This window comes from Nannospalax galili, unplaced genomic scaffold (assembly GCF_000622305.1).
Source record: "Nannospalax galili isolate Female #2095 unplaced genomic scaffold, S.galili_v1.0 scaffold809, whole genome shotgun sequence".
Lineage (NCBI taxonomy): Eukaryota > Metazoa > Chordata > Mammalia > Rodentia > Spalacidae > Nannospalax > Nannospalax galili.
Window position 1 is genome coordinate 381,332 of NW_008360015.1, and position 24,548 is coordinate 405,879.

The 24,548-nt window shown below is 45.4% G+C and overlaps 1 protein-coding gene across 1 annotated transcript; it reads left to right on the top strand.

Annotated features, from left to right (window-relative positions):
• Positions 1-838: 838 nt before the first annotated feature.
• Fam220a (family with sequence similarity 220 member A) lies at positions 839-16,548 on the top strand. Its single transcript, XM_029559131.1, has 3 exons — positions 839-1,226; positions 1,546-1,658; positions 14,818-16,548. Exons 1-3 carry the CDS (start codon positions 1,041-1,043, stop codon positions 15,647-15,649), a joined length of 1,131 nt encoding a protein of 376 aa, XP_029414991.1. The 5' UTR covers positions 839-1,040; the 3' UTR covers positions 15,650-16,548.
• The last annotated feature ends 8,000 nt before the right edge of the window (positions 16,549-24,548 follow it).

Sequence of the window (24,548 nt, forward strand, 5' to 3'; positions counted from 1 at the left end):
GGGATCTAGGGTTTCTCACTTGCTGGGAGGGCCCTCCACTCTTGAGCTACATCTCCAGCCCCACCCCTTCTTTTCTTTCGCATTGCTCTCTGGTTGGCTGTGGAGTTAGGAAAGTGGGAGGGCAAGGAGGGTGGACCGGAAGGGCTGGTGCGCTTAGTGATTCTCTGTAGAGAACGTGTTGCTTGGTGAATGTGCAGTAGGATGCTAGTGGGCTTCGGATTCTCCTGCCTCTGCCTCCCAAGTGCTGGGATTAAAGGCGTGCACCACCATGCCTGGCTATTTATTTTGTTTTTTAGAAGAAGCGTTTCATTACAGCTTTAACATAATAACAATTTATTTTTAATTTTATGTGTATGTTTGTGTGTTTGAGTGCATGTATGTACACGTGATTGAAGGCGTCTGCAGAAGCTAGAATAGGGCATCAGATTTGCTGAAGCTGGAGTTACAGGTGGTTGTGAGCTGCCTGACATGGGTGCTGGGAACTGAACTTTGTTCTTCTGCAAGAGCAGCAAGCGTTCTTAACTGCTGAGCCATTTTTCCAACCTCTTCTTTGTTTTAGAGATGAGGTCTCATTATGTAGCTCAGACCAGTCTCGAACTCATGATCCTCTTGCCTAGGCCTGGGATTTTTACAGTGCCACCACGCCCTGACTTTTCCTCTGTTACTATACTAAGTATTACCAATAGAGGGCGCACTGCGGCAACGCAGCGGCCCCGCTGGTGTACGCATGCGCTCCTCACTTTGCCAGGCAAGCTGGAGGCGTGGCGGAATCCAGGGGTGGGCCCTACAGGCTGCGCAGGCGCGGGCCGCCTTTGTGACGTCAGGCTGCGCACCCGGAGGCAGGCGGCAGCTTTCGGGGCCGCTTCCCGAGAGGAGCGGACAGACTCGGCTCCCCCGCTCGCTCGCCTACCGGCCTCGCCGCGGTTCCGCTCGCTCCTTGACAGCGGCTGAGCACAGGCCAGCGGCCCGGGGCGGCGGCCCTGGGCGACGCGGCGCCGAGAAGGCGGGCGGGCGGGCAGTGGAGCGCCGCGGGTCTCTATATGGCGGCGGCTCTGTCGGGCCTGGCTGTTCGGCTGTCGCGCTCGGCCGCCGCCCGCTCCTATGGGGTCTTCTGCAAGGGGCTGACCCGCACGCTGCTCATTTTCTTCGACCTGGCTTGGCGGTTGCGTATTAACTTCCCCTACCTCTACATCGTGGCTTCCATGATGCTCAACGTGCGTCTGCAGGTAGGTGAGCCGCGCCCTCCGCTACTTACATCTAGCCCGGCGGGATGCTGGTGCGCGCTGTCTCAGGTCTGCATCGTGCATTGTTTTGTCTTGCAACTCCACTCTGTGCTCAGACGGGGCTCAGAGGGCAGGTCTCAACATCAGGGGGGGTGGGGCCCGAGAAAAATGACAGGAAGGTCCCCAAAGAGGACGTTTTGTCCTTAAAAATGTCAAATTGTTAGAGGTCCGGCGGCGGCGGGCTCTTATGTTATCTTTGAAGCTTGAGCTCGATTGGAAGTTCATGATATTTTGACCAATGTATTCGATTTATTCCGACCAGGGGTTAGAAATGGCGATGAAGATGAGAGAAAATGAGGTCAAAGGTTTCAGAGGCCCGAAACAACTGTGGAATAACAGCACGCCGATATCAGCACTCTGGAGGCTGAGTTTGCTGTCAGTGATTGACATTTCCCTTTCTCTTGATTTACAAACACCCCTTTTTCTAGCAGAAGGGGACTTGTCGATTTGAGAGTTCTGTCTCAAAGTAAGAAGGTTAGATGGTGAGTTTCTTTGGATTCTGTTTACACACCTTGGAGTGTCGCAGGCCGTGATGGACGGAAGGACTCTGTCTCATCCCTGGAGAGCATAGAGTCTGACAGTATCTGTCATCTATGTATCTATGTATCTATCTATGTATCTATGTATGTACGTGTGTATGTATGTATCTGTCCATCATCTATCTATCTCCTCTATATTTTGTTGTGCTGGATACGAAACCAGGACCTTGCAGTTTTGGGGCAAGTGTTGTACTACTGAGCTATAGACCCAGCTCCAGCCAGCCTTACAGTACATATATTGTTCCCTAGGATTCAAAACAAGCCAGTTCTGAACAGTCATACCTAGTTTTTCTGTGGTTTAATCAAATCAGAGTGTAATAATTGGCTCGGTGTGTGTAAATGATCCTTGGCACAGGTAGTTACAGACCACATGAAACTTGAAGAAAGTGAGTTGGGAAAAACCAATTTTAAGGCTTAAATCAGGATTTTTTTTTTTTTTTTTTTTTGAGACAGGATCTCCCTGTAGCCCCAGCTGGCCTAGAACTCACTATAGAGACCAGGCTGGCCTTGAACTCACAGAGATCCTCCTGCCTCTGCCTCCCAAGTGCTGGATGTATGCCACCATGTCCGGCCTAGGATTTTTTTTAAATTTTTTTTTTTTTTTAAGAAGAGGTGTCTACCACCTTCCCTGGTTTGTGAGATGTTGCTGTGGACTAACCCAGAGCTGCATGGTAGGCAAATACTATGCTTCTAAATCAAGATACTCTGACATGAATAAGGATTTGAGGTATCTTTAAGTGATACCAGGCTGTGAGAATTGAGAAGTCAAACCTTTATAGTAGGTGCCACGAATGAGTAAAGGGTGCTGGATGTGGGAACCTAGATAAACCAGAAAGCCTGTGCTCTTGCTAATTAGCTGCCTGTGGAAACAGGGGCCCAGTGTTGCTGCCAGATGTGGTAACCTCAGAGAATTCAGGTATCCTGATTTTCAAATTCCATATTAACTCAAGAGTTTTCCAAAAGAAATGGGTTAAAACCAAAGTGTCTGCAGGCCATACTTGACCCTCAAGTTCCCGCTTTGGAATCTCATGAAGCATTACATAGGAGTTATAATCATTTATAAAATTACAAGGAGGACTATAAAAGATTATTTACTGAATATAATGTTATGATGAAAATTGCCGTGTTTTGTGCCGTTAAAAAAAAAAATGGGCCACAGGGCTGGAGAGATAGCTCAGCAGTTAAGAGCACTGGTTGCTCTTGCAGAGGACTGGGGTTCAATTCCCAGCACCCACATTGTGGTTAACAACGATCTGTAGCTCCAGTTCCAGGGGATCTGACACCTTCTGACCTCCAAGGGCATTGCATGACATGGGTGTAGTTATACACATGCAGGCAATATACTCATACACATACAATAAAAATAATAAATAAAATATTTTAAATTAAAAAAAAAGGGTCAGGGCTAAGCTTGGTGGCATACACCTTAAATCCTAGCAGACAGAGGCAGAGGGAGGTGGATCTCTGTGAGTTTGAGGCCAGCCTGATCTACATGGTAAGTTCCAGGTCAGCCAGGGCTTCATAGTGAGACCCATTCTCAAAACAACAAAATAAACCAACCCAAAACAAAGTTTGGAGATGTAGTTCAACTGGTAGAATGCTTGCCTAGCATGCATAAAGCCCTGGGTTCAATCTCCAGCACCCCATAAACCCAACATGGTGGCATACCTAGCATTTGGGAAGTGGAGGCAGGAGGGTAGAGCTTAGAGTTATTCATGTCATTCTCAGCTACATACCAAGTTCAAGGCTAGCCTGTCTCAAACCAAAACCAAACAAATTTTCTGAAGTATTTGCTTCTCTATGCTCACTTCTCTAGTCCAGGGGACTCCAATCACTAGCCTGGATTTTTGTGTATCTGCCGTCTGTTTTCTACTAGTCAGTTAGAGACGTCCTCTCAATATTTTTATTTTTTATTTTTGTGTGTCTGTGCATATGTATGCAGGTTCCCTTGGAGGGCAGGAGAGGGTGTCAGATCCTCTGGAACTGGAGTTTGAGGTGGTTGTGAACCACTTGGGTCAGTGCTGGGAACTGAACTCAGTTCCTCTACAAGAGCAGCATGTGCTTTTAACTGCTGAGCCATCTCTCTAGCCCCCAGAGACATCTAAGCACACATGTCCTGTCAACATTAAACATCACCCTGGTGCATACACTTCCCATGTTTATACTCTGAGGGTCCGGCTTCCCCTGACCCCTCACCTGGCTTGCACCTTGGGCATTTGCACAGGCAGTTCTTTCCATCCTGAACGTGCTTCCTTGGCAGGGACATTCTCACAGTTTAGATCTTCCAGGGAGGACTTTTGTGATCACTGTCTCTGTGATCTCCCACCAGCTTTCTTCATTGCAGTGCTGAAGACTCATTTGTTCCCTCATCTGTTTGTAGGCCATTGAGATCATCTCTGGAAAGGTGATTCAAATCCATACTTCATAGATGCACTGTAATGATTGAAGGCAAGTGCATCTGGAGGAGGAAATGAGGCCTCTAAAAAGAGTGGTGTGGTCATTGAGTGCAGGTGCTTCAGTCCCAACAACCCATTGTGAGTGGCTTGGTGGGCTGGACATCAAGTTATGGTCCGGGTGCTGTCCAGAATCTGGGGAACTAGGCATGGGCTCTTAATTCAGGGTCAAGTGGGCCCATGTGGAGGGTAAGATGCTCAGGGTCTCACCATGTTAGACCAGGCTGGCCTCAAACTCAAAAGTCTACCTGCCCCCTGAGTGCTGGAACTAAAGGCCTGTGCCACCCTGGCCACTGAAGGGCTTGCTTTCATTTAAAACATTTTTTTAAATTTATTTTTTATTGTATGTGTATAAGTGTTTTGCCTTCATGTATGTAAGTGCACCACATACGTGCAATGCCTGTCAAGGCTAGAAGAAGGCATCAGAACCCTGGAACTGGAGTTAAGGACAGTTGTTAGCCACCATGTGGGTGCTAGGAACTGAACCCCAGTCCTCTGCAAGAGCAGCCAGTGCTCTTAACCACTGAGCCATCATCCCTCCAGTCCCCACTGAAGGACTTTCTAAGAACCCTGTAAGGGTTTTATGCTTGATCTTTGACTGACTAAATGAATCGTGCAGCCTTTTCATATCCTGGGGCAAGTGGGAATGGGTACTGAGATACCTTGCCATATTGTAATCTTTATATCTGCTGGTTTAAGCTCCCCTGAAAGTTTTAGGAATTTTGCTTATTTGTGAAAAACTACTAACTCAACCTGGTTTGAAGGTTTAATCATTTTGACCTTTGGGTAAAGGGAAGTGAAGTAGGAACTAGAATCTGACTAAGGGGAACTGCCCCAGCTCACAGTCTTTTTTCCCCTCCAGTATACTGTTACAGGGGGACTGGAATTATGTTTAGAAGGTATTGAGCTCTATGAGACTCTAAATAGAGTCCCCCATGTTTAAATTTGTAGAGCATTGAGGCACCCCCAGTCCTCAGGAAGTGTTGAGCATAGAACCCAGGGCTTTGTGCATGCTAAGTGATCACTCTACCACAGAGCTACATCCCTAGCCCAGCAGTGAAGCATTTTAAGAAGGCTAGTTTTCTTTAGCATGAAAGATGATTGAATGAGAAAATAGGTGCAAAGGAGATTTTCAGACTCAGAAGGGTTATAATTTAAAAGGACTATTTGTTGGCTAGTGGGATGGCTCAGCCAGTAAGATACTTGCTGCCAAGTCTGGCAACCCGAGTTGGATCCTCAGAATTCAAATGGGGAAAGGAGAGAACTGACTCCTTCAGGTTGTCCTCTGGCTTCCACACATGTTCGCACATGCACACAAACACACAAATAAATAAATGTAACCAAAAAAAAAATTTTTTTTTTTTGTCTTTTTGAGACAGGGTCTCCCTGTAACCTCAGCTGGCTGGAGCCCGCTATGTAGACCAGTCTGGCCTTGAACTCAGAGATCTGCCTGCCTCTTCCTCCCTTCCCCAGAGCTGGGATTAAAGGGCTAGGCCACCACACCTGGCTAAAAACATTTTTTAAAGTACTATTTGCAGGCAAATCATGGTGGTATACATCTGTAATCCCAGGTACTTTGGAGGCTAAGGTTGGAGGATCATTTGAGCCCAGGAAGTGTTGTGTGTGTATGTGTATATGCATATGTGTGTGGGCACATGCATGTGTATGCACATGTATGCATGAGACATGGACATTTCCTCAGGTGCCATCCACTTTTTTTGAGACAGAGTCTTATTGGTCTGGAGCTTGCTCATTTGACTAGGCTGGCTGGCCAGGGAGCCCTAGGGATCCTCTTGTCTCCGTAATCATCCTGGGTCCGACACCCCAGTGTGGATTATAAGCACACACTACCACACTCAGCTTTTTTCTGTGTATAGTAGAGGATGGAACTGAGGCCCTCATGATTGGTTAGCAAGCATTCTATCGGATGAGCTGTGTCAGCCAGTTTGTGGTAACCCTGCTCAACATAATGACAATATCCCCATTTCCAAAGGAAAAAAAAAAGAAGCACTATTGATAAACAGACCTCAGCTGCCTGATGACATTGGCATCCCACTTCTATACACAGAACAGGAATATAGGTGGTAAAAAATCGAGACTCTGGAGCACTGTCTGCTCTTGCACAGGACCTGGATTCAGTTCCCAGTACCCTCATGGTGGCTAATAACCAACCATAACTCCAGTTCTGGGAGATCCAACACCTTCTGGCCTCTGTGGACATTGCACTATATGGGTACACTTACGTTATTTGCAGGCAAAACACTTGTATACATAAAAAATTTTTTTTTAAGTGAGAATCTATATCAGTTACTACATGTATTAAAAGCAAGATTAAAAACTGGGTGGGGCTTGGTAGTACATGTCTATAATACCAGCACTTGGGAGGCAGACATGAGAGGATTGGAAGTTTAAAGCCAGCCTGGACTACATGAGTCCTTGTTTTCCCCCAAAACAAAAATCAAAATCAGGTATCATGAAATCAGGTATGAGGAAACCTTCTGGACTTGAACAAGCCATGGCTACTACTTTGGAGTTATATGGTCTGTGAGGATGGATGAAGTGTCTTAGCCCCAGGTCACTTAGATTCTTCTAACCACCAAAAGAGAAGGCCTAAAAAGGATCAAAGATCCTGTGAAGGGTGACAGTTTTAACAAAATCAAGCACTGTTCTTGTGTCACCTGCAGCCACTCACTCCCTCTCTGGCCTATGGTCAGCAGTTGCCTTCTATACTCCCATCTCCCTTTTCTCCAGTGTTGGGGATTGAACCCATGGCCTTATGCATGCTAGGCAAGAGCTCTACCACTGAGCTATATCCCTAGTCCCTAGCTCTAATTTTTTAAAAAATATTTATTTATTTATTATGTATATGTGTGTGGGCACATAATTGTCATGGTACATGTTTGGAGGTCAGAGGATAACTTGCAGGCATCTTTGCTCTTCTACCATATAGGCCCTGGGGATCAAACTCAAGTAGTCAGGCATGGCAGAAAGTGCCATTTCCCACTGAGCTATCTGAACCACTTCCTAAATCCAGAGCTTCATTCCTTTCAGTGCTCCTTATCCCCTGTTCCTCTTATTTAATAAGTTGTTGTTTTACTAGGCATTGTGGTGCACACCTGTAATCCCAGCACTTAGGAGGCTGAGAGGAGGATTACTGTGAATTTGAGGCCAGCCAGGGCTATATAGCATGTTCCAGGCCCACCAGGGCCACCATATAATGAGATCCTACCTCAAATCCCTCCCTGAAGTTTGTATTTTATTTTTTAAAATTATTTTATTTATTATTTTTTATTTTATGTGTATGAGTGTATTGCCTGTATGCATATAAGTGCACTGTGTCATGCAGTGCCCTTGGAGTTCAGAAGAGGGTGTTGGATCCCCTGGAACTGGAGTTACGAAGTTATTAGTTGCCATGTGGGTGCTGAGAATTGAACCCAGGTCCTCTGCAAGAGTAGCCAGTGCTCTTAACTGCCGAGCCATCTCTCTAGCCCCTAAGTTTGTATTTTAAGAAAATTCATAACATAATTTATTATGCAAGCTGGGTGTAGTGGCACACACCTGTGATCCCATCTCTTGGGAGGCGTAGGCAGGAAGATCAGGAGTTCAAGGTCATCATCTGCTGCAGAGTGAGTTTGAAGCCAGTCTGGGTCACATGAAAACTTGTCTCAAAAAAAGAGTTGGGCTGGAGAGATGGCTCAATGGTTGAGCACTGGCCCATGCAGAAGACCTGGATTGGATTCCTAGCACCCACACAACAGCTAACAACCGTCCGTAACTTCAGTTCCAGGGAATCCGATGCCCTTTTCTGACCTCTGTGGGCACTGTACAACACCTGTCTACACACAGGTAATACATTCACACACATAAAAATAATAAAATATTTTTAAAAGTTGGGGCTGGAGACGTGACTCAGGATTAAGAGCACTGGCTGCTCTTGCAAAGGACCTGGGTTTAGTTCCCAGCACCCACGTGGCAGTTAACTGTCTGTAACTCCAGTTCCAAGGGATCTAATGTCTTCCGGCCACCGTGGGCATTGCATGCATGTGGTGTACTTAACATCCATTCAAGCAAAATACTTATAAACATAAAAAAGTTTATCATTAAGTGCATAATTCAGGGATAGTAATACATTTCACATTGGGCAATTGTCATACCACTCATTTCCAGAGTTTTTCCATCTCTTGAAACTCCTTGTTGTATTCCAAGAGAGGGAGGGGAACTGACTGACATTCTAAATAAATCAGACGAGAGGACATTGTTGAGAAGGTGAGGGCTGTTGCCACTTTGATGTCTGGGTTGGAGGAGCACAGTGTGAACAGAGGGTACAACTGTGACCAAAGCCCACACCTGGGGCAAGCCCGATAAGATCAGAGAACAGAAGGAGGCTGGGGGCCAGAGCAGTGAGCCAGGAAGAAAGTGGTGGAAGATTTGTTCAGAGAGGGCTTAGGAACAGCTCACAGAAAGTGTGTGTGCAGGCACATAAGTGCCACAGCATGCTTGTGGAGGTAAGAGGACAACTTGCTGTTGGCCCTCATCTTCCACCTTGTTTGAGACAGGGCCTCTTACTTGCTGTTGTGTACACCTGGCTAGCTGGCTTGTGAACTTTCAGGGAATCTTTGCCTCCCATCTCACCATGGGAGCATTGGGGTTACAGACATGCGCTACTGTGTCCGGCTTTACCTGGGTCCTGTGGGTCAAAACTCAGGTCCTCATACTTGCACAGCAAGTGCTTTACTGAGCCAATTCGTTTTTGGTTTCTAAGACGGTGTTTCATGTAGCCCAGGCTGGCCTCCATCTCACTATGTAGCCAGAACTGGCCTTGTGGACATCATCATGCCTGGCTTCCCATGGTGTTGGGCAGGAGTGTAGGGAAGGACTCAGGCTTTGACTGACTGAAATGATCTTCCTTATGGCTGAACAGTTTTCAAAAATGAAGATTTCAGCATCAGTTGTAGGTTGAAGTGAGTTTTATTTTGGTTTATATCATGCTCCTTAAAGAACACTGAGGGGAACCAGCACTCTGCAAGAGCAGCCAATGTTCTTAACTATTGAGCCATCTCTCCAATCCCTTTATCTTGCTTTCTTTTTTTTTTTTTTTTTTTGGTTTGTTGAAAAATTTAAGCCTACATAAAATTTGAAAGTGTAAGATCATGAATACCTGTATTTTTTTCAAGATTTTAAAAAACATTTATCTGTCCATCTCTGTGTGTGTGTGTGTGTGTGTGTGTGTGTCTGTGCGAACACACGCATGCATGTGTGAGGACAACTTTCAAAAAGAAAACTTTCAAGAATCAGTTCTTTGCACCATATGGGTCCTGGCATACACAGCAACAAATAATAAGACACCCCATCCCCAAATAGGTGGAAGGTGGTGACCAATAGTAGAAATTGTCTTGTGACCCTCCCTGTGTACTCCTATACTCTCACATACGTAAACTCAGATTGTCAGACTTGGTGGTAAGCACCTTTACCCACCGAACTATCTCACTGGCCAGACGCCTCTATTCTTTTTTTTTTAAATTTTATTATTTTTATTTTATGTGTATGCATGTATTGCCTGCATGTAGGTAAGTATACCTGTGTCGTGCAGTGCCCTCAGAGGTCAGAAGAGACTGTCGGATCCTCTTAGACTAGAATTATGGACAGTTGTTAGCTGCCATGTGGGTGCTGGGATTTGAACTTGGGTCTTCTGTAAGAACAACCACTATTTATTTTTTTGGTCTTTTGAGACAGGGTCTCCCTGTAGCCCCAGCTGGCCTGGAACTCACTATATAGATCAGGCTGGCCTCAAACGCACAGAGATCTGCCTGCCTCTGCCTCCCGAGTGCTGGGATTAAAGGCGTGCGCCACCACGCCTGGCGACAACCAGTATTTTTAACTGCTGAGCCATCTCTCCAGCCCCACCACCTGTATTCTTTTAAAAAATATTTTTTATTTTATATGTATGAGTGTATTGCCTGCATGTATGTAAGTGCATCTGTGTCATACAATGCCTGCAGAGGTCGTAGGAGAATGTTGGATCCCCTGGAACTGGAGTTAGGGATGGTTGTTAGCCATCATGTGGGTGCGGGAATTGAGCCTGGGCCCTCTGCAAAAGCAGTAATGCTCTTAAGATAAACCATCTCTCCAGCCCCAACACCATTTCTTTTTAAAAATGATTTATTTATTGTGTGTGTGCCTGTGTGTGTGTGTGTGCAGGTGCCTACAGAGGCCAAGAGATTCCCTGGAGCTGGAGTTACAGTGATTACGAGCTACCCAGTATGGTTGCTGGGAACCGAACTTGGGTTCTCTGAAAGAGCAGCAAGTGTTCTTAACCACTGAATCATCTCTTCAGCCTCCCACATGTATTCTTGACTCTTTTGTTTTCTATAGTTGTTTTGAAATAGTCTCCTTAGGCAGACTTAGAACTTATTTTTTAGCCCAGGCCACCTGGAACTCAAGATCCTTCTGCCTCAGCCTCCTGAATATTGGAATTACAAGATTGTGCCACCGCAGCCAGCCTCCTTGACACATTTCTAAGAGTTCTACAAATAATCATCTAATGGTCCAGGCAAATATTAAAGTATATGAATTTGGGACTGGAGAGGTGGCTTACTAGGTAAAAGTGCTTGCCAAAAATGTGTGAGGCCTGAGTTTGAATCCTCAGAGCCCACGTAAAAGCTGGACTTGATAGTGTGATTCTGGAATCCCAGAGTTCCTACAGTGAGAGACAGAATCCATAGAAGCTCGCCGTCAGATACCCTAGCATACACGGCAACAAACAGTAAAACACTCTGTCTCAAACTAGGTGGAAGGTGATGACTAACAGTAGAGGTTGTCTTCTGTCACATAGACACAAAGATTTAAAAAGTTTAAAGTGTATGAATTCATTTTGTTTATATAATGTTAAAAGATAACAAAATGGGGGCTGGAGAGATGGCTCAGTGGTTAAGAACACTGACTATTCTTGCAGAAGACCAGTGTGAATTCCAGCACTCACATGGCAGCTAACAACTGTCCATAATTCCAGTTCTAGGGGACCCAACAGCCTCTTCTGTTCTCCGCAAGCATTGCACGACGGGTGCACTTACCAACATGCAAGCAATACACTCATACCCATAAAATAAAGTTTAAAAAAAGATACCAAAGTGAAGAGAAAAAACACTCAAATCTATTGCTGGGGCTGTGTTTAGTGTGGCGAGGCCCTGGGTTCTATCCTTAGCTTGTTGGTACGTGGGAAAGGAAGAACTAATTTCTTCACCTCATAGTTTTTTAAGGTCCAACAGGAATAAAAATTAATTACTTAAATATGCAAAAGAATGAATTTGGAGGGACTGGGTGTGAAGCTCAGTGGTAGAGTGACAGCTTAGCATGAGTGAGTCCCTGAGTCCATCCCTACCATCAACAAAGTAAGGATGAAAGATTACCCACAGAATGGAAGCAAAGCATTTGTTTGCAAATTGTAGTTTGGTAGAGGGTTAATACCCTGAATATAGAAAGAACTCCAATCATTGGTAGAGGGCTTGAATAAGATGTATCTAAGATGGCCAATAAGTCCATGAAAAGATGCTTAACATTAAAAGAAAGCAGATGACTCTCACAGTGAGAGGCCACTTCACACCTGTTGTTTAGGGATAGGGAACAGTAAAAGATGTTGGTGAAGATGTAAATTGTTGCTCAAGATGTACATCTTCAGTCCTTACCGTTTTGCTGGTGGGAATGTAAGATGGTAGGCAGAGCTGTCACAAGAAGCTGGCAGTTCTTTAAAAAGTTTAACAGGGGGCTGGAAAGATGGCTCAGTGCTTAAGAGTGCTTGTTGCTCTTTCAGAGGACCTGAGTCCAGTTCCCAGCATTCGTTGGGTGGCTCACAACTGCCTAATTCCAGCTCCAGGGTATCTGATGCCCTCTTCTGGCCTTTATTGGCACTACACGCACATGCATACATATAGAAATAAAATAATAAAAATAAATCTTAAAAAAAGTTGATCAGGCTGGGCGTGGTGGCGCACGCCTTTAATCCCAGCACTCGGGAGGCAGAGGCAGGCAGATCTCTGTGAGTTCAAGGCCAGCCTGGTCTACATAGTTCTAGCTGGAGCTACAGGGAGACTCTCTCAAAAAAAAAGGGTTGATCATAGAGTTAGCTCCTGATTTAGCAATTGTGCTTCTGGGTATCTGCCCTATGGTTTGAAAATGGGGATTCAATTGTTTGTTCTCAGGTGTTGATTGCAGCATTATTTAAAATAGCCCAAAGGTAGAAACAACTCATGTCTGTGGATAGGTGAGTGGATAAAGATGTGAGAGCTGGGGATGTATCTGGGTTGGTAGAGTACTTGCCTACCATGCAACAAGCATGGGGATGCCCACCTGTAATCCTAGCACTCAAGACATGGAGGCAGGAGGATCAGGAGTTCAAGGTCATTCTCCGCTTTGTTACAAGTTCAAGATCAGCCTGGCTACCTGAGACCCTGTCCCCCACAAAGGAAAGAAAATGATAAATTACAGAAGTAGTGTAGAGCGCCCCCATGCTTAGCCCAAGGCATGCCAGGAGGACATATGGCTTTTCCTGAGGGTACCAAGTGGTCCAGGCCCCCCAGAGCTGCCGTGGCTTCTCCTTGAATGTTCACCTGAGCAGCCAGGTGACCAGGAGACAAGGTAGTGGCTGTAGGTAGGCAGAGCTGGCTTTGTAAGGACAGTTGTGACTCCGATGCTTGCCTGATCAGTATCAGGAATTCAGTGCTGTATCTTCCCTGTGGTCCACTTAGCAACACTCACACCTGCAGGCAGGCAGAGCTAGGGTCCTCTGAGAGCCAGGGTCCATCATCAAGCCTGATCAGCACACAGGATCCCGCTCAAGACCCCCTTGCCCTGTTCACTGTCTTCCTTGTCCCCTTTAGGACTAGCCTTGACAGTTTGCTTTGGAAAGTATCAGGGCCAGGATATTTTAAGGTTACAAAACGGTGGTAGTCTGGGCTGTCAGGCACCCAAGGCCATTAATAAATAGCCTGAGTTAGGGAAGGTAAGAAGACAGGCATCTAGCAGGGCAGCAGCTGCCTAACTAGGTCAGGTCTATTGTCATTAAGTGGGTTGGCCGCCACAGACAGGCAAGGGTTTGTGTGGAAGATGCTGCTGCCCTGGGACTCCTGGATGTGCCTGGGCAACTTGACCCCTGTGGTTCCATTTTCAGCCCTTTAGCAGGAAGAGAAGGGGTAAGGGTTCAGGAATTGATTCCCAGTACTGCATCTAGTACTGCATTGTATTTTCCTTTGAACTTGGACATAAACTTTTTTCACTAAGATGTTTTGTGTTTTGCTGGACAAGTTTGCTCGTCATAACTAAACATGGGAGATGCGGGATGAGGAGACCTGGGGCCAAGAAGATTAATTGTATATTTGTACATGTTTGTTTAAGTCAGGGTCTTATGTAGTCCAGACTGGCCTCAGACTCCCTGTGTAGCCAAGGAAAACTTTGAAATACTGATCCTCCTATATCCAGCTTTAGTATGTAGCCCAGGCTACTCTGGAATTTGCTATGCATCCCAGGCTGGCCTATGACGGGTCAGTGCCCCTGTTCAGCTCTGTGGCCCCACTCCTCAGCTGTCCTTATTTCTGCCTTAGCCATCAAGACTGCTGTTTCTTTCTACAGTGACATTTTTTTCTTTTTTTAAAGTTTTGTTTAGCCAGGAATGGTGGTGCATGTTTGTTAGACCAGAACTCAGGAAGCAGAGACAGGTGCATCTCTGAGTTTGAGGCCATCCTGGTCTACATAGTAAGTTCCATGCCAGCCAGGGATACATAGTAAGACTTTTGAAGAAAAAAAAAAGTTTTTATAGATATTTATTTTTATTTTATGAAAAGACGCTTCAGAACCAGTGTCTGTTATAAAGACAAGTGTGTGGTGTTGGTTTGTGTGTGTATGAGTATTGCCTGCATGTACATATATGCACCACATGTGTGCCTAGTGTCCATGGAGGCCAGAAGAGGGCCTTGGATCCACTGGAGCTGGAGTCACAGGCAGTTGTAAGCCACCCAGTGTGGGTGCGAGGAACCAAACTCAGATCCTTTGCAAGAGCAATGTGTTCTTAACTGCTGAGTTCTCTCTCCAGCCCACCCCTCCCCCCTTTATTTTATTTTGAGATAAGGTCTCATTATTTAGCTCTGGCTGGCCTTGGACTTGAGATGTAGACCAGGCTGACCTCAAAGTCATAAAAATCTGCCTGCCTCATTTTCCCCAGTGCTGGGGACCCTTTCTTCCTTCACAGTGCTGGGGGTGGAACGCAAGGCCTTGAACTAGGCAAGTGTCTGCCACTGAGCTACGGCCCCAGCCTGCTTTCTGATCTTTGAGTACTTCTAGAAGATAATGGAGTATGTAGTATTGTTTTTGTTCTTATTGTTATTATAATCTCTTTACCATGCAGATTGGCGTCCTGCTCTCTTCACAGTGTGTAGGGCTCTTCAGAACCAGCGTCTGTTATAAAGACAAGTGTGTGGTGTTGGTTTGTGTGTGTAGATGCTCTAACGACCCTCCGTGTTCATCCCAGAATTTTAATTTGATGATCTTTTCCAGGTTCATATTGAGATCCACTGAAGACCACCCCTTGACTGACAGGTGTCACCCCAGGTCACCCCATCCAAGGATGCAAAGCATAAGGGATGGAAGAGGGATCCTGGGCACCTGCCTGGCAAATATGAATAGGTCACAACAAGGTGACCTGGACAAACTATCACGTGGCCTTAAGAAAAGAACCCAGAAGGGGAGCCCTGGCCTAGCAGATGTGCCTTCCTGGAAGGATCAGCCTGAAGTGCGTGTAGATGGAAAGTCACAGGACACAGCAGCATCCTTGGAAATGAAACGTGATCTGAGCCAGGCTGACCTTGAGCTTCACAGTGGCCACAAAGAGCTTCCATATCCAAAGGAATCAATGGGAAGAGATTTGGCTCTGGCATCTGTGCTAAGCAAGGCCTGGGGTCTGTCTTCTGCTCCTGCAAAAGAATGTCTGGCTGAGGTGTCTGGTGGCATCGGGAAAGCTCTAGGGAGTGATGGGCTGGGAAGAGGGCCCAGAGCCACAGACAACCACAGAGGACAGTGCCCCAAAGGAGAGCCTTGGGTGTTGGGATGGCCAGGCCAGCCAGAACCATGGGAAATGGGATTCTTGAAGGGCGAACCACCAAATGCTTTCCCCAGTGAGCGAGGTGCTGAGTCCGAACTGTCTTGTCCCTGTTATGAGCTGTTCCAGATGCCAGATGTCCATCATGAAGTTCTCCCCAAAGACGAGACAAGATGTATATCTGTTGAGCATTTAAAGCCCATGTTTTCAGAGCAAACAATAGGATACAAGAAAACTGTTGCAAGCATTGAAAGTACTTCTTATGGTCTGCAGATGATCTGGGGTCACTGATTCAACAGCCTTCCAGATTGGCAAATCTCCTACACCATAGTTAAGGTACAAGCAGAACAATAAACAGATTAATTTTAAAAGTTGACTTACACTGATTTCTTTTGCATTAAGTCTGGCGTACGCTGCAGCATTCAATCCCCACTCTGATTTGTGTGGCTGGACAAACCTCACTGGTTGATGCAGACGGAAAATTTTCAGCATATTTTTATTTAACTTGTGCTGGAAAGACTCAGAATTGGAAAACCCGTTCAGGAGATGGTTGGAGCTGAGCACTTAATGATTTAACACAGAGTTCTTCCTATATTCAGGACACCCGTTCTAAAGGGCTACCCTTCCCAGACGCCATCCATCCTCAGCTTCTCTCTGCTTGCCTGATGGAGGTAAGCATCTGTAGTCTACCTGCTCCACTTCTACTAAGCTTTGCTTGGTTCATGGTGAGCTGTTACTGTGTCTGCATTTTATAAAAGAATTTTGACCTGCGGCAAAAATGTCCTTTCTCACACATCCCTCTATTTCCTCTTGAAACAAGATTTGAGTGGAGGCACTTTGGTGAAGTTGCAATATTAAATGTAGGATGACCTCAAACTAGGAGTCCAGAAGTGTTACTGTTAAAGTTGCAAAGGAGCCAGAGACTCTCTTCTGAAACTTAGGATAGAGAAACAAATCAAGTACTTCCCTTATCAAAGTTGCCAGGTCCCAGGACACCTTTGCATTAGGTTTTTTCTGAAGTTACTCTCCTTTTGTGATTTGTTGCTAACTTTAATAAAGGTCATTTAGGAGTGGGGGGTGATAACTGCATATATTGTTTATACTATGTGCTAATTACTATGCCCTGGGCTATTTTAGTGTTTTGGGAAAATGAAAAATCTGTTCTTTAGCATAATAAATGTCTTCTTTTATGTGTGTGCTCTTTTCTCTTTGTGTTTACATTACACTGTCATCTTCCTGATAGGGAAACACTGTTTAGCACCAGGTGAAGCAGGTTGCTGATGTAGAACACTAGGAACAGACTTGGAAAGAGCAAACATAGGGGCTGGAGAGATGGGTCAGCAGTGAAGAGGCCTGCCTGTTCTTGCAGATGACCCAGGTTCAGTTCCCACTACCTATGTTGGGCAGCTCACAACCACCTGTAACTCTAGCTCCAGGAGATCTGATGCCCCCTTTTGGCCTCTGAGGGTACCTGCATTCATTCATATGTGTACATATATCCACACACAGACACAGGCATACACATAATTAAAAATAGCTGGGCATGGTGGCGCATGCCTTTAATCCCAGCACTCGGGAGGCAGAGGCAGGTGGATCTCTGAGTTCAAGGCTAGCCAGGTCTACATAGTGAGTTCCAGGACAGCTAGGGCTACAGGGAGACCCTGTCTCAAAAAAGACCAATAATAATAATAATAATAATAAATCTTAGGTCAGGCATGGTAATACGTGCCTTTAATCTCAGCACTCTGGAGGTAGAGGCAGGTAGATCTCTGTGAGTTTGAGGCCAGCCTGGTCTACATAGTGAGATCCTGTCTTAGAAAAAAAAGAATAAAGCTGGATTGGATTTTTCTCCCCCTCCTCCTCTCCCCTTTTCTCTCTCATCTCTCCTGTCTCCTCCCTCTCCTCTGCTCTCCTCCCCAAAGAGAATAAAATAGTATTTTATATTAGGCATGGTGGCACATGCCTATAATCCTAGCAACTCAGGAGGCTAAGGCATGAGGCTCAACATGAATTCGAGGCCAGTTTGCAATTCATGAATTCAGATACAGTGTGGACTATGAATTGAGTTCTAAGCCAACTTGGGTTACATAGTAAGACTGTCTCAAAAAAACAAAGCAAGGACTAGGAATATAATAGCTCAGTAAAGTGCTTGCCAGGCAAGCATGAGGATCTGAGTTGATACTGGATAGGACTGTTCTCCAGTCTGCAATATGGGTAGATGCCTTCTTTGCAAGCTTGGTTGTACCCTCTTGCCTAGGATCATTGCAAACTTATTGAATGTTAATCCTCTGCAAGAAAGGAGGGACAGGGAAAGTCAGCCACACCCCTCAACCAACCAGTTGGCCCTAGCTGCGTGAGAGGGAGGGACGAAGGGTATATAAGGGGGGGGGGCAGTAGGGAGGTTCTCTCTTAACCGTGGTGGGGAAGTCACAATCTATGCCTGGATGGAGACTTTGCAGTGCACCCATACTCCTGTAAGTAGACTCTCACCCATTGCTGTGTAACTAAGCCCAATAAACTCACTCTGTTTCCCAGACTGTAGTTCAGTGAAATTGAACCTCAGTTTGTCATAGGGACCAAGGGAGGAGGGAGCCAGACATCATTTGTGCCTCCTGGAAGGAATTTTAGCTACAATTGGATTCCCATCATGCACATAAAACAGTCCAGAATAGTTGTTTGTAATCCCAGCACAGGAGGCAGAGACGGTCAGATCCCTGCAGCTTAATGGCCAATGAGCCTAGCCTAGTGAGCAAGCTCTAGGCCAGTGAGAGACCCTGGCTGAAAAAAAGGTGGAAAGTGACACCTGAGACTGTCCTTGCAAAACAGATGTCTGGTCGAGTTTGGTGACACTCTTGTAATCCTAGCACTTGGGAGACAGAGGCAGTGGAGTCGAGATTAAGGCCAGCCTGGGCTGTGTAATGTGACTATCTCAAAACACTAAAAAAGCTGGATGTGGTGGATCACACCTGTCACCTCAGCATTCAGAGGCAAAGATAGGACTGTTGCAAATACAAAGTCCAGCTATATGAGTTTGAGGCTAATCAAAGCTACACAGTGAGACCCTGTATATGTGTACACACATATTAGCCCATTCCAGTGACTGCTGTCTTGACTGAACAAAGCCCTGGTGAATGGAACTCTTTTGTCTTTGGTTTTTCGGTTTTTTAAAACAATATTTTCATTTTATGTGTGTGAGTGTATTGCCTGCATGTATGTGCATCTGTGTTGTGCAATGTCCATGGAGGTCAGAAGAGGGCATCAAATCCCTGGAACTGGAGTTACAGGTGGTTGGCAGCTGCCATGTGGGGGCTGAAAATTGAACCCTGGTCCTCTGCAAGAGCAGCCAGTGCTCTTAACTGCTGAGCCCATCTCTCCAGCCCAAATGGAACATGTCATGTCACTGATGGATTATGAAATAAGATGATGGTGTTTAAATGTTTTTTAAAAAAAATATTTTTATGTGTATGTGTGTATTGCCTGTATGTAGGTAAGTACACCCATGTCATGCAATGCACACGGAGGACAGAAGAGGCTGTCGGATCCCCTGGGACTGGAGTTACAGTTGTTAGCTGCCATGTGGGTGGTGGGATATGAACCCGGGTCTTCTGCAAGAACACCCAGTGTTCTTAACCGCTGAGCCATCTCTCCAGCTCTGTGCTTGAATGTTTTAAAATGAGAACTCTTGTTTATGTTTTCATTTTTTGAGACAAGGACTCCCTATAGCCCAGACTGGCCTGGAGCTCACTATGTAGACCGGGCTGGCTGCCATCTCACAGAGATCTGCCTGCCTCTGCCTTCAGAGTACTGGGATTAAAAGTGTGTGCCACTACACCCAGCAAATGAAAACTCTTTAAAATTTTTTTTCTTTTATAAGTTTGTACATGTGTGGAAGTTAAAGGGAAACCTTTGGGAATTGATTTTTCTTCTATAGGTCCTGGGGATTGAACTCTGATCCTCAGCTTGGTGGCAAGCACCTTTATCTGATGAGTCATCTTGCTGGCCCATGGGAACTATTTGCTTGTCAAGTCCCCCTTTTCTATTTTTATTTATATTTTTAAATAAGCTTACTCCTTTGGGATGGAACTTTGGAACTTCCCATGACACTAGCAGTTTCCTAAACTGCAAGTTTACCAACATGCAACCAATTGCCAAGAAAAAGTACAGAATTCCCCTCTTTGAATCAAATGCTAAATTAAGAAAATTGGACCAGGTATTGTAGTGAATGCCTGAAATGCCAGCACTTGGAAAGTAGTGGCAAGTGGATCAGGAATTTAAGGTCATCCTCAACTATATATCATGTTTGAGATCAGCCTGCACTAACATGAGGCTGTCTCCTGTCCCTAGTTGTGTTTTTTTTTTAAAGACATGGCTTCGTGAGTAAAGTGCTTACTGTACAAGCAGGAGGACCTGAGTTTGGATCCCCAGCACCCACTTAAAAATTCAGCATGGCTGTGTCTATAGCTGCAGCAGTGGGGGGACAGCAACAGGAGGATGTGGGGGTGAGGATGGGGCTCCCTGGCCAGCCAGCCTAGCAGAATTGGTGTTCAGTAAGACACCCTGTCTCCAAACAGGCAGAGAAACTACTGAGAAAGACATCCCAATGTCAACCAGCGGTCTCCTTGAACAATGCATTTTCAAATCTAATTTATTTAGAGACAAGATCTCACTGTACAGCCCTCTCTGGCCTGGAACTCACTATGTAGACCCGTATGGACTTGAATTTACAGAGATCCACTGTCTGCCTCCTGAGTGCTCAGATTAAAGGTGTGTGCCATCACACCCCCTCAAATCTCTTAAAATCACATGTATTTATTTTGTGTGTGGTGGTGGGTGCCACAGCTCATCTGTGGAGGTCAGAGGACATTTTGTGGGAGTTCATTCTCTCAGTCCACCATGTGGACCCTGGGAATCAACTCCAGGTCATCAGGCTTGGCTGTAAGTGCCTTTATCTGCTGAACCATCTCTTCAGTCCCCTTTCCCCTCAAAAAGCATTTTCTTTTTTTTTTTTTAAATTTATTTTTATTTTATGTGTATGTGTGTATTGTCTGCATGTAGGTAAGTGCACCCGTGTCGTGCAATGCCTGCGGAGGTCAGAAGAGGCTATTGGATCCCCTGGGACTGGAGTTACTGACATTTGTCAGCTGCCATGTAGGTGCTGGCATTCGAACATGGGTCTTCTGCAAGAACAACCAGTGTTCTTAATGGCTCAGCATGTCTCCAGCCCCAAAAGCCTTTTCTAAAAGCAATTTTGGGGGAAAGTTAACAATCACTTTTTCCTTTATTTTTTTCCCCTCAGACCAGTCTCATGTAGGCCAGGTTGGCCTTGAACTCCTGATCCTCCTTCCTCTTCCTTCCCAGGGCTAGGATTGGGGGTACCACCTGCCTGCTTTCATTTAAAAGTTTTGTTAACTGGACTGAAACTCACTACGTAGACCAGACTAGCCTTGATCTCACAAGGATACACCTGCCTCTGCCTCCCAAATGCTGAGATTAAAGACATGTACCTCCATCCCTGGCTTCATTTGATGTTTTAAGACACATATCCTTCACGGCAGTTTTCTCCTTTGATACTGTTCTGAGTTCCTTTGTGAAGATGTTTTCTCCTGGGGAAACTTCTGAGAACAATTGGCCAGCCCAGAAGAAACTGATGGTAAACATACCATTATAAAGCCATGTGGCTACAAAAGTGGGCCTTCTAGAAACATTTTTAAATATTTTATTTTTATTTGATGTATATGAGTGTTTGCAATGTATATAAGTGTGCAATGCCCACAGAGGTCAGAAGAGGGTATCAGATCCCCTGGAACTGGAATTAAGGGTGGTTGTTAGCCACCACATGGCTGCTAGGAACAGAACCCAGGTCCTGTGCAAGAGCAGCCAGTACTCAACCAATGAGCCATCTCCCGCCTTGTAACTGTTGATTTCATAAGTAGGATACAAGGTCTGTATTATAGAGTATACATTCTTGTATAGTTATAAAAAAACTTTTATGTGTATGTGTATGCCTACATGTAGACAGGTGCACCCATGTCATGCAATGCTGCGGAGGTCAGAAGAGGGCGTCGGGTTCCCCTGGAACTGGAGTTACAAATGGTTGTTAGCCACCATGTGGGTGCTGGGAATGGAACCTGAAGAGCAGTCAGTGCTCTTAACTGCTGCGCCATCTCTCCAACCTGGAATCCTTGTATAGTTAAAATTTTGTTTTGTTTTGTTTTGTTTTTGGTCCTTTTGAGACAGGGTCTCCCTGTAGCCCCAGCTGGCCTGGAACTCACTATGTAGACCAGGCTGGCCTTGAACTCACAGAGATCTGCCTGCCTCTGCTAGGACTAAAGGTGTGCGGCACCATGCCTGGCTTTTATTATTTTTTATTTTGTTAAGGAAGGGCCTTACTGTTGTAGCTCTGGTTAGCTTGGACCTCATGATGTAGACCAGCCTTACCTCTGACTCAGAGAGATTTGCCTGCCTCTGCCTCCTGAACACTGGAATTGAAGGTGTACACCACAACACTCAGCCTTGTATAGTTAAGTTTATGCAGATCATTTGTTCTGTTTTGACAGAAAATGAGAAATATGCTGTATGATTCTCTCTGCACTAAAAAATACCCTCTCAGAAGACGGGCCAACTTGCAGGAGTTGGTTCTCCTTCTATCATGTCGGGTCCAGGGGTTGAACTTAGGTCTTCAGGCCTTGTGCTAAGTACCTTAACCCACTGAGCCATCCACTGGCCCTCTTTTTCTTTTTTTTCCTTGTGAACTCTAAGTTCTTTTTCTCCAGGGGCTTTTTTTTTTTTTAATTTTTTATTTTTTTTAAGAAAGAGAAAAAGGGTTTATTTTGGGTTGGAGTTCCCAAGGGAGAGAGTCCATCATGGCAGAGATGGCATGGTGGCAGGAGCTTAAATCCCCACTGTCACATTGCATCAGCAATCATGAAACCTGTCCACAATGTTAGCAGTTCAAACTCAAAATGCTTGACCTGCATACAGCCAGGCTAACCCACCATTCACAGATGAGTCGTAGTCTTATTGCACAACTTCTGTAAGACAAAAAATTTTGCAGCACATTACTAAAATATTTTCAACTATGACTTTCCACATCTGCCTTCACTGGGGGAGGAGACTGAAGCATCCTTTCTTCTGGAGGAACATTCTGGACTCCAGGTGTGAGGTGGGCTGGGGTGTTCAGTAGGTTGCTCGGAAGTCTTCCATAGAGAAAAGTTTCTGATGGTGCTTGGTGCTCATGAACTCCAGCGAGGCGCCCACCTCCATCTGGAACTCGCAGGTTGCAAGTTTTTATTTTTTAAAAAATAGTGTTTTTGTGGGCTGGGCATGGTGGACCATGCCTTTAGTCCCAGCACTGGGAGGCAGAGGCAGGCGGATCTCATCTCTGTGAGTTCAAGGCCAGCTTGGTCTACATAGTGAGTCCCAGAATAGCTGGGGCTACAGGGAGACTGTCTCAAAAAGACCAATAAATAAATAAATAAAAAGTGTGTTTGTGTGGTGTACACATTGATGTGTATGTGTGAGTGCTTGGGTGCATGTGTCTATTTACGCATGTGTGGAAGCCAGAATTCAGCATCAAGTATTTTCCTCCACCACTTTCCACCTTAATTTTTTTCCAATTTTATTATTTTTTTAATTTTTAAGTTTTTTTTTTTTTTTTTGGTCTTTTTTTGAGACAGGGTCTCCCTGTAGCCCCAGCTGTCCTGGAACTCACTATGTAGACCAGGCTTTTCTTGAACTCATAGAGATCCGCCTGCTTCTGCCTCCTGAATGCTGGGATTAAAGGCATGCACCTCCACACCTGTCTAATTTTTAATTAAAAAAAGTTTATTATTTTTACTTTATGTGTATGAGTGTGTTGCCTACATATATGTGAGTGCACCCGTGTTGTGCAATGCCGCGGAGGTCAGAAGAGGGCGTCGGGTTCCCCTGGAACTGGAGTTAAGGATGGTTTGTAGCCACCTTGTGGGTGCTGGGAATCGAATCCAGGTCCTCTTCAAGAGCAGTCATTGCTCTTAACTGCTGAGCCATCTCTCCAGCCCCGCAATTTTTTTATTGTTAAAAGATTTCTCTCTCTTGGTCTTTTTTGAGACAGGGTCTCCCTCTAGCTCCAGCTGGCCTGGAACTGGCTATGTAGACCAGGCTAGCCTGGAACTGACAGATCTGCTTGCTTCTGCCTCCTGAGTGCTGGGATTAAAGGCGTGTGCCACCATGCCTGGCTTAAAATTTTTTATGTGTATGAATGTTTTGCCTGCATGTATGTATGTACCATGTGTGTGCAGTGCCTGGGGGAGACTAGAAGAGGGCATTGGATTCCCTGGAACTGGAGTTATGGTTAGCATGTGGGTGCTGGGAACCGAATCCAGGTCTTCTGCAAGAGCAGCTAGTGCTCTTAAAGACTGAGCCATGTCTCTAGCCTTATTTATTTATTTATTTTATTTATTTATTTTTGGTCTTTTTGACACAGGGTCTCCCTGTAGCTCCAGCTGGCCTGGAACTCACTATGTAGACCAGGCTGGCCTTGAACTCACAGAGATCTGCCTGCCTCTGCCTCCCAAGTGCTGGGATTAAAGCCATGTGCCACCATGCCACAGCCTTATTTTGTTTTTAATTATGCATATGTGTCTGTATGTGGGTATGTGCTCATGAGTAAGGGTCCCCATGGAGGCTAGAGGTGTTGGATCTCTTGGCACTGGATGCCTGACATGGGTGCTGGGAACTGAACTCAGGTCCTGGGCAAGAGCAGTGCATACTATTAATTGCTGAACCTTCTCTCCAGCCCCTCTATGTTTTGACACAGAATCTCTTACTGAACCAGGAGCTCACCATTTGACTAGAGTAGCCAGGTGAGCCAGGGACCCTCAGGATCTACCTGTCCCCACCCATTTCACCATCCCCTAGTGCTAGGGTTACACTTGGCTTTTGTTTGGAATCTGGGGATCAGAACTCAGTTCCTCATGTTTACACAGCAACTATTTTACCCACTGTGCCATTTCTTCAGCCCTTTTTTGTTGGCTTGAGATGGGGGTCTTATGCAGCCCACTACGTTAGTTCAGGCTTTGAACTAACCCTCCTGTCTCTACCTCCCAGGTGTTATGATTATAGGCGTGGGCCACCATACCTAAGTTCGTCTTCTTTTTTTAAATTTTATTTATTATTTTTATTTTATGTGTATGCGTGTATTGCCTGCATG